Source organism: Coregonus lavaretus (assembly GCF_964263955.1).
Source record: "Coregonus lavaretus genome assembly, chromosome: 28".
Lineage (NCBI taxonomy): Eukaryota > Metazoa > Chordata > Actinopteri > Salmoniformes > Salmonidae > Coregonus > Coregonus lavaretus.
The window spans coordinates 8,299,534-8,309,266 of record NC_140015.1 but is presented as its reverse complement, the minus strand read 5'-3'; the positions used below and the strand labels follow the sequence as shown (position 1 = coordinate 8,309,266).

The 9,733-nt window shown below is 43.8% G+C and overlaps 1 protein-coding gene across 2 annotated transcripts; it reads right to left on the bottom strand.

The window, feature by feature from the left end:
- Window positions 1-251: 251 nt before the first annotated feature.
- Window positions 252-7,019, bottom strand: LOC311104536 (26S proteasome non-ATPase regulatory subunit 3-like). 2 transcript variants are annotated; one of them, XM_084146399.1, is made up of 12 exons: window positions 6,964-7,019; window positions 6,692-6,856; window positions 5,866-6,056; window positions 5,512-5,649; window positions 5,165-5,301; window positions 4,800-4,990; window positions 4,412-4,515; window positions 3,637-3,751; window positions 3,436-3,555; window positions 3,209-3,312; window positions 2,150-2,356; window positions 252-1,566 (listed from the first exon to the last, which is right to left on the bottom strand). In XM_084146399.1, the coding sequence occupies exons 2-12, from the start codon at window positions 6,849-6,851 to the stop codon at window positions 1,489-1,491; spliced, it is 1,545 nt and encodes a 514-aa protein (XP_084002525.1). In that variant the 5' UTR covers window positions 6,852-6,856; window positions 6,964-7,019; the 3' UTR covers window positions 252-1,488. The 2 variants fall into 2 exon arrangements, with proteins under 2 accessions (XP_084002525.1, XP_084002526.1); XM_084146400.1 differs by having other exon boundaries at window positions 6,692-6,852; window positions 6,964-6,985.
- Between the last annotated feature and the right edge of the window lie 2,714 nt (window positions 7,020-9,733).

The window sequence follows — 9,733 nt, the reverse complement described above, 5'->3', positions numbered from 1 at the left end:
TCGGAAAAAGTCAGTTATAAATTCCTTTGTTCTAATTATAAATAAATTATCATCCAATAGGCTTTGATTACATTTCCAATATCCTCGCCCACGTGGAAATTCAGTAAGAGTAATGTATATGCCAATTATATGTTGATTTCTAAAGTATTATCAAAGACATAAGTATTATCAATAGAAAGACTTAAGTATTAGCTGTATACTTTAACAAATGAAATCAATAGCACATTTGACAAATAATCACAACCGGCCAGTAGGTGTGTATATATATATTTAAAAAAAAAATAATACAATGGATCATCCCTCCCATTGATAAATGGCCAAAAAACATGCACCAAGGTTCTACTGTCACCCTTCACCAAAGCCAAACATTTTTTATTTTCATAGATGCAATGACAATTGTTAGTGTATGAATTAAAGGGATACTTCGGGATTTTGACAATGAGGCCCTTTATCTACTAATAGGTAGTTTCACGAGCCAATGCTAACTAGCATTAGCGCAATGACTGGAAGTCTATTAGTATCTACTAGCATGGTTGCCTCATTGCCAAAATATCCCTTTAAACTGACTTTCCACAACCATCATTACCTTACAATGGGCCTTGAACTGTACAATATATCTGTGGTTGTGTCCCAATAATCTCTCCTTCCTGCTAAAGTGTGACTCGTTCACTAGTCTCCAACATATTGAAAAGCATTGGATTGGTGATGACATGGGCATTTGTTCACTTGAATTTGACAGGAAATTACTGTTATATTCCATGACTGGTTTACATTTTACCAGTCATTAACTTTAAAATCCATGAAGCGAAGGGAACAAGCGCACACTTCGTGAGAAAAGGAAATTGGGATGCAAACTATGTGATGAGGCAGGAGGAAGAGAGGGAACTAAGTTAAGAAATCAGAGGAAGGAACAGGAGCATTGAACAACATGCACAGTTCTGAAGAGGGCCAACACATTCATTGATTTCCTCAAGGTATTTTGAAATATAAGTTTCCAGATATCTGCATTTTAGAAAGGGCAGCGGTCAAGATATTTAATTGCATTGCGCAAGAACAACAATCAAGGAGCCAACATCATTCCTGACGGAAAAGTTTACAAATACAAGCTGCTCTGTGCTAAACGGCTCTTAGCTTGCCAGACATTCACTGTACAAATGAGTGTTCCCCAAGTGAGAAATTCAAATGACAAAGAATGTTTATTTGTGTGCTGGCCTCAAAGTCAGTACAGATACACCAAGTACTTAAAAAGTAGAGGGGACAAGTTTACAGTGACACACGCATGACCAAGTCTAAAAACAGGGACAATGAGGACCAGTGGTAGGGTTGAATTGTGGTGTTCTGACTGTATGTTAGAATTGTAACATACTTATAAAATGTTATAATGGCCTTGTGCCTGAAGAGAAACAAACAAAAAACTTATAAGAGGGAGGGAGTAGGGAGGAAAGGGAAAAACAACAAGGCATCCTTGCACTCGCTTCTCTCAGAGGATCATGGGAAACTGTCGTCATCATCTTCGGCCATCTCCTTGGCAAACTCCAGGTCCTGCTGCTCCCGCTCTCTGCGCTCCTGAAACGTAAACACACAAGCATTATGTCAACACAGCTGCCATATGGCACTTTTTGGGATCCCTAACCAAATTCACATAGAAATCTGTGTTATAGATTTGTCATTCTCATTGAAAGCAAGTCTAAGAAGCGGTAGAGCTGTTCTATGTGCGCCATATTTATGCCTCCCGTTCTTAAGTTTTATTTTTGCGTCGTTAACATTCGGTTTTGAAAATATATTTTTGGTTATGGAAAATATATTTCACAGTGGTTTAGATGGTACCATGATTCTCACAAACTGAAATTAGGCAAACTATTAGCAACCAGAAAATGGCGGAGTGATTTCTGCATAGTGCATCCTTAAAATGATGAAGTTTGCAAATAGTTCACATTTTAGAATGACAGTAAGCATTGTCTGAAATTCTAGTCCCAAATAAACATTTGACAAAACTAGTTGACAACAATGCCCCCTTGTGGTCACAATTTTAAAATGTAGTTCTGCAGCACAGATAAAGAAAACATGTCTTACCATGTCCTACAACAGAACCCTCACTAGGGTCAATTTCAGGGGCTAATACAAGGAGTAGTACAAGGTTGGTACACACCTCTGCTGATTCTAGGTCCTTGTTGTAAGCCTTGGGTGGAAACCTCATGGCCTTGACAGACATGTTGTGTATGTCCAGGCAGAAGGAGATCCTCTGGTGGAAGGCCAGCTGGGGCTCCCTGGTACCGTAGATGTCCATGGTCTCTTTAGACTGAACATAGCCCTTCTCATGGTTGATGCTGGCCTCAATCACTCCATCACGGATAGCCTGGAAGAGAGGGATGGAGGTTGGGAGAGAGAAAAATCAGAAAGAGACTGCGGTAGTGTTCCATTGTGTCACCTGTGACTTAGGACAGTTGAGGACTGCATGCCGTATTTATCACACACAAGTGATGTGCTTTTCTATTAATTTAATAACTTTAGGAAATCCTTGCATGAGCTGACGTAGCGCAGGAGGTGGGGATAAGGTAAGGGTATGTAGTAATTCAGGGGGACTCAACTACTATTTGAGGTCTGGTCGCATATTTCCTAGGTGGCAAAGGTCCGGATGAATAATGTAGTTTATTGGTGTGGTAACAAACCCCCACTTCGCAACCCATGCGACCCCAAACTGTTCATCCCCCTCTTGTTGGCGGAGAGAAAAAGCTAATTTCTTGCAATTCAACACATTTTTCCATGTCTTGTGTGTTCATGATACCCGAGTGACTCAACAAAATCAAATGGGGGCATCCCTGGGGTCGAGGCCCCTGGGCACGCAATCTGGCCAAGATCACTACAAGATTTAGATAACTGGTTAGCCTAACTTACCTATCTAGCTAAATCGGCCTAGTAATTGATCAACTGGACATTTCTGACAAATTATAAATAGCTCTCTAAGGTCTGTCAGTGAATGACAGAGGAAAACTGCCCATGCACTACAACATTTCAAAATTGCGCATTCTACTATTACAACTCTCAACAGCAGTAAGTTGAAAGCCAGACTAAGTAAAAACTTTTTTTTCTTTTTTTTCATCCACTTCTTATTGATAAAGTAGGGCCCCGCGGTCCGTATCGACCCTGTTCTGAGTCCGGTCCGGACCAAGGTCCACCAGTTGAGTATGGCTGTAGAATATCATGTTACCTTGGCCACTATGAACTCAGCATCCTCTGGACTGTCCAGCTGCAGCTTCTGAGCGATGTCTGCCAGGGATATACGTGAGTATGACAGGCTGATCATACGCACACCTACAGGGAGACATGGTGTTAAATATCAACAAGTCATTCAAGTATTAAAAAACAGTTAAAAAGAAGAGGAAGCCATTTGAGAATGTGAAAGAATAGCCCAAAGTGAAATGCCTGGTCACTCACCTGTCTTGATGACATTGTGTCGAAGGCGGATGATCAAGGTGTAGGTGCCGTCTGCCTGGAACTTCTCTCCAAACTGATCCAGGGCCTGGTTGAACTTGGCCAGGTTACCCGTCCTAACGGCTGTGTGGGAACAGAGACCAGGGTTCACATCTTACTCACACTAAAGACTCATTCTCATGACCCAGCTCGCCACCAATTTACCCTGGGTGAGCAGGAAGTAGGGCGCTAAGGATCGCTTCAGGGGAGCCTGGCGGAACTGCAGCCTGTCTGGGATCTCCCCAAGCAACAGCTCCACCACAATCAGCAACTTGTGGACCTGGAAGGGATGGAGAGAAGATGTGAACAACCTGAACTTTTTTGTGGTATACAGTGGGCTATTTTATTTGTTAAGCACTTTGAATTGAATCCTGTGAATTACTAATTCATCCCTGAAAAACTAGTTGATACAATTTACGGCCAAGTGGCAAACAATAATGCAGGCATTAGGGATGGAGGTGTGAGCATGCTGGTCTGGGCAGATGAGATGTAGTCATTGTGTGCGTCTAAGTTGTTGTTTGTGTGTGTAGGTTTGTGTATGAAGTGGAGAAACTAAATGAAGAAATGTCAAACTAAATATTATATATTTAAAAAAAGAAGAAATGAATCATCCCCTGTAAGAAAAGAAATGTGCTCTATAAATAAAGTTTGATTGAAAATACATTGTCAGGCAATACACTATGGGAAATTTGAGAGTCAACTCTTAATAGTTTCTCCTTTTTAATAAGGTAGCCTAGTGGTTAAGAGCATTGGGCCAGTAACCAAAAGGTCGCTGGTTCAAATCCCTGTGACGACTAGGTGAAAAATCAGTCGATGTGCCCTTGAGCAAGGTTCTTAACCCAAATTGCTCCTGTAAGTCGCACTGGATAAGAGTGTCTGCTAAAAGAGTAAAATGTAATAAATGCACTGAGGAAAAACTGCATGCTGTGTGTGTACTGACTGTCTGTTTGAAGCCCACTGCTGTGTGTTGGGGGGCCTTCCTCAGGGCGTTGGTCAGGGTCCTCCTGGCCTCTGTGTACTCCAGCTGGATGGCCTTGATACGACCTGGAGGGGGGAGGGAGAGAATGGTCAGAGTGGAAAAGCAGAAAACTAAGGCCATAACTACAAATTCATTAATATTCTGAGGCAGTTTATTATAGTCACTTCAAAACCTGTAGAGGCATATTGGTCTGAAAAACATAATTCAATTGAATGTGATTAAACTAAACAACTTCTGATGTCTTCAACTAGTAAAATGTTTAAAATGTATCACGAGTGACACCTTATTTCAACAGAAATGTGTATGCTTAGGGAACCTCCCCCTCTCTCTCCTTCCCAGTCTCTCTCACCGGTGTAGTAGAGGTAGCGGGCCCACTCGTTGTTGTTGGCCAGTTCGGGGAAGACTGACTTGGACACCAGCTTCTCAGCCTGGTCGTACAGGTTGTACTGCAGGTAGTTCCTCAGCAGCAGGTTGAGCAGCGTGGCCTGGCCGTCGGCGTCGTGCCGCAAGGTGGCCGTCCTCAGACGCGTGTGCAGGAAACTTTGAGAAGGGTTTTATTTAGTTTAATATACACGACTGGCCTACTGCCTTTTGAATCAACCTCCATCTTTCCCCACCGTCATCCTCTCCATCTGTTTAATTAAGTCAGAAAATACTTTAAATATATCTAAAAAGGAACAAAAACAGTCAGTGATAAAGTGTTGGTGGGCTTACCTACGCACGGTGTCCAGCTGGTTGAGGAACTCGTAGACGCGGGAGTGGTAGTAGTAACACTTAGCGGCCACCAGGTCCAGAGCCCGCCGGTTCTGAGGGCCGATCTTCTGCAAGAGCTCGTCTGACACCTTCTGGGCCTACAGAGAGAAAAGTGAGAAGCTAAGAACCAAGTCAGGCAGTCGGGCATTAACACAGTCATCATTTATTTCTAATGACTACGGTGTGATGGTGAGCATTGTAAATATCAAAGAGAATTCAGAGCTCAATCCAACATAAATATGTACTGTGCATGCATGAGAGCAAGACAGAGGCATGAGAGAGAGAGTGTGTGAGCTCAGTCAGCCCACCTCTGTGTAGCGTTTGTTGTTGGTGAGGTAAACCACCAGGAGCAGCTGCAGGTAGGCCTCCGCCTCAGGGATCAGGGGGGTGGCAGCTGCCTTCCCTGTACGGGGCCTGAACTGGACATCTCCCTCTGTGTCCATGGGCTGGATGGATGCAATAGATGGAGGGGAGAGGGTGTTGGTAGAGGAGGGGGAAGGAAAGACAGAACCGGACAGAAAGGGACCAAAGGAGCCAAGTGGGCAAAGGAGACAGAGAAAAAGGCCATGAGTAATAGTTCATAGCCAAGGTTTCTCAACAACAGTAGTAGTAATAGTAGTACCACAGTCGTTTCTATCTGATACGATCTGCACTCATCGTACCTCCTCCAGGAAGCTGAGTAGGAACTCCTTGCCGGCGGCGTTGGAGGTGTAGAAGCCAGACACAGCCTTGTGCAGCACGTTGGGGTTGAGGCGGCGGCTGGTCGAGGGCAGGGCGCGCAGGGCCCTCAGCACAAAGCGAGGCTCCTTGCCCGACACAGCCTTCTCTATCTGCTTCACATGCTCTTTGATGTCTATAACAGGAGAGGGGGAGTAAGGTCATAAGGAGAGACCTTTATAGAAGAGGGATGAAAAAAAGCTGACAGCTAATGTCAGTTCTTTCACTCATCTCAAAACGGATTTATTTTTCAAATACAATGTAGTTACTGACATGACAAGCTAGATCGCTACAATTGGAGATACAAAAATATATAAGTACTGCTTTGACAGGTTACGGCAGTAAAGTGATTTCCAACTGACACACATTTAAGTAAACATTGCTAGCAAACTGATTAACTTGCTCACTGGCTAGCTATGACTAGGGGATTTCGTTGTTAGATAGCGAACTAGCTACTACTACAGCGAGTGAATAAAAGTCAGACCAGCGATAACGCAGTTAGTCAGATCATATAGTAACAGGCGAACTAGGTCAGTTAACTATATTCTCTCTCACGATAGCTACATTTCAACAATATATTACCAATTACACCTGGCAATTTAGCTAGCTAGTTACATAGACTAACAACTGCTTTCTAACACTAGCTAGCTAACTAGCTAACATTCAATACGGTAGCAAAAACCCGAAGCAGTTGTTTCCGTGGCAATCTTACGTATCTGACATTGAGTTTGAATATATCCCTTTCAGGATTTCTGTTATATCGCAGCTAACCATCTAGTGTGAGGGTATCAAGTTCCTTGGGTTTCTTTTCTGCACTAGCCGAGTCTTCCTCCGGCATCTCCACATCCTGTGGCACGGGGCCCGCATCCTTCTGTTTCTCAGCTTTGGAGTCCTTGGGTTTCTCGCGTCTCTTGGCTGTTGTCTCTTTCATACTGTCTGAAATGAAAGGTGCAAGTAAAGTAACAACTTATCTATCAATAAGACATGTCAAAATAAACTTCGTAGATTTCACAGTTAGTTATTTGACTCCAGTCAACACTCACATTCGTCTCGTCGGCAGAATGACTGGCAACTATTGTGACGCGCAAAGGATTATGGGGGACATACCATACTAGTTGATGCTGACAACATCGAGCAGTCAAAAGTAATAGATGTCTTCTTCTTCTTCTTCTTCTTCGATGAGGTTTAACGGCGGTTGGCATCCAATTTGTTGCATTACCGCCACCTACTAGACTGGAGTACAACTCCCTTATATTTTGCTTGAAAAATAAAATAAAGAAATACCCTACCATCTAACACTACACTCACAAATTCAAAAATATTATTAATAATTAACAACTCCACTATTTAAATATATTAATTCCTACCTCATGTCCTCAACCTGAAATCATGGGACATCACCACTTAACACTCCCTGTAACTCTTCTGATGTCAAGGCTCGCATACCCAAAACCTCTCTGCAGCTGCCACCACAACCTCAATTTTCTTTGACTTACGTTCCATCCCTACAGTACAATTAATAACCATTGCTATAAATGCTAAAAATCCAATCTTACTGAAACATACACTACCGTTGAAAAGTTTGGGGTCACTTAGAAATGTCCTGGTTTTCCATTAAAATAACATCAAATTGATCAGAAATACAGTGTAGACATTGTTAATGTTGTAAATGGCTATTGTAGCTGGAAACGGCTGATTTTTTATGAAATATCTAATTGATCATTAGAAAACCCTTTTGCAATTATGTTAGCACAGCTGAAAACTGTTGTGCCGATTAAAGAAAAATCTCAAACTGGCCAATAAAACGAAAAGATTAAGATGGGCAAAAGAACACTGGACTTTTTCTTTGCAACTCTGCCTAGGTCAGCATCCCGGAGTCGCCTCTCCACTGTTGATGTTGAGACTGGTGTTTTGCACATACTATTTAATGAAGCTGCCAGTTGAGGACCTGTGAGGCATCTGTTTCTTAAACTAGACACTCTAATGTATTTGTCCTCTTTGTCAGTTGTGCACCGGGGCCTCCCACTCCTCTTTCTATTCTGGTTAGAGCCAGTTTGCGCTGTTCTGTGAAGGGAGTAGTACACAGCGTTGTACGAGATCTTTACATTTCTTGGCAATTTCTCACATGGAATAGCCTTCATTTCTCAGAACAAGAATAGACTGACGAGTTTCAGAAGAAAGTTATTTGTTTCTGGACATTTTGATCCTGTAATCGAACCCACAATTGCTGATGCTCCAGATACTCAACTTGTCTCAAGAAGGCCAGTTTTATTGTTTCTTTAATCAGCACAACAGTTTTCAGCTGTGCTAACATAATTGCAAAATGGTTTTCTAATGATCAATTAGCCTTTTAAAATGATCAACTTGGATTAGCAAACACAACGTGCCATTGGAACACAGGACTGATGGTTGCTGATAATGGGTCTCTGTACGCCAAAAAAATAAAGGGAACACTTAAACAACACAATGTAACTCCAAGTCAATCACACTTCTGTGAAATCAAACTGTCCACTTAGAAAGCAACACTGATTGACAATACATTTCACATGCTGTTGTGCAAATGGAATAGACAACAGGTGGAAATTATAGGCAATTAGTAAGACATCTCCAATAAAGGACTGGTTTTGCAGGTGGTGACCACAGACCACTTCTCAGTTCCTATGCTTCCTGGCTAATGTTTTGGTCACTTTTGAATGCTGGCGGTGCTTTCACTCTAGTGGTAGCATGGGACAGAGACTACAACCCACACAAGTGGCTCAGGTAGTGCAGCTCATCCAGGATGGCACATCAATGCGAGCTGTGGCAAGAAGGTTTGCTGTGTCTGTCAGCGTAGTGTCCAGAGCATGAAGGCGCTACCAGGAGACAGGCCAGTACATCAGGAGATGTGGAGGAGGCCGTAGGAGGGCAACAACCCAGCAGCAGGACTGCTACCTCTGCCTTTGTGCAAGGAGGAGCAGGAGGAGCACTGCCAGAGCCCTGCAAAATGACCTCCAGCAGGCCACAAATGTGCATGTGTCTGCTCAAACGGTCAGAAACAGACTCCATGAGGGTGGTATGAGGGCCCGACGTCCACAGGTGGGGGTTGTGCTTACAGCCCAACACCGTGCAGGACGTTTGGCATTTGCCAGAGAACACCAAGATTGGCAAATTCGCCACTGGCGCCCTGTGCTCTTCACAGATGAAAGCAGGTTCACTCTGAGCACATGTGACAGACGTGACAGAGTCTGGAGACGCCGTGGAGAACATTCTGCTGCCTGCAACATCCTCCAGCATGACCGGTTTGGCGGTGGGTCAGTCATGGTGTTGGGTGGCATTTCTTTGGGGGGCCGCACAGCCCTCCATGTGCTCGCCAGAGGTAGCCTGACTGCCATTAGGTACCGAGATGAGATCCTCAGACCCCTTGTGAGACCATATGCTGGTGCAGTTGGCCCTGGGTTCCTCCTAATGCAAGACAATGCTAGACCTCATGTGGCTAGAGTGTGTCAGCAGTTCCTGCAAGAGGAAGGCATTGATGCTATGGACTGGCCCGCCCGTTCCCCAGACCTGAATCCAATTGAGCACATCTGGGACATCATGTCTCGCTCCATCCACCAACGCCACGTTGCACCACAGACTGTCCAGGAGTTGGCGGATGCTTTAGTCCAGGTCTGGGAGGAGATCCCTCAGGAGACCATCCGCCACCTCATCAGGAGCATGCCCAGGCGTTGTAGGGAGGTCATACAGGCACGTGGAGGCCACACATACTACTGAGCCTCATTTTGACTTATTTTAAGGACATTACATCAAAGTTGGATCAGCCTGTAGTGTGGTTTT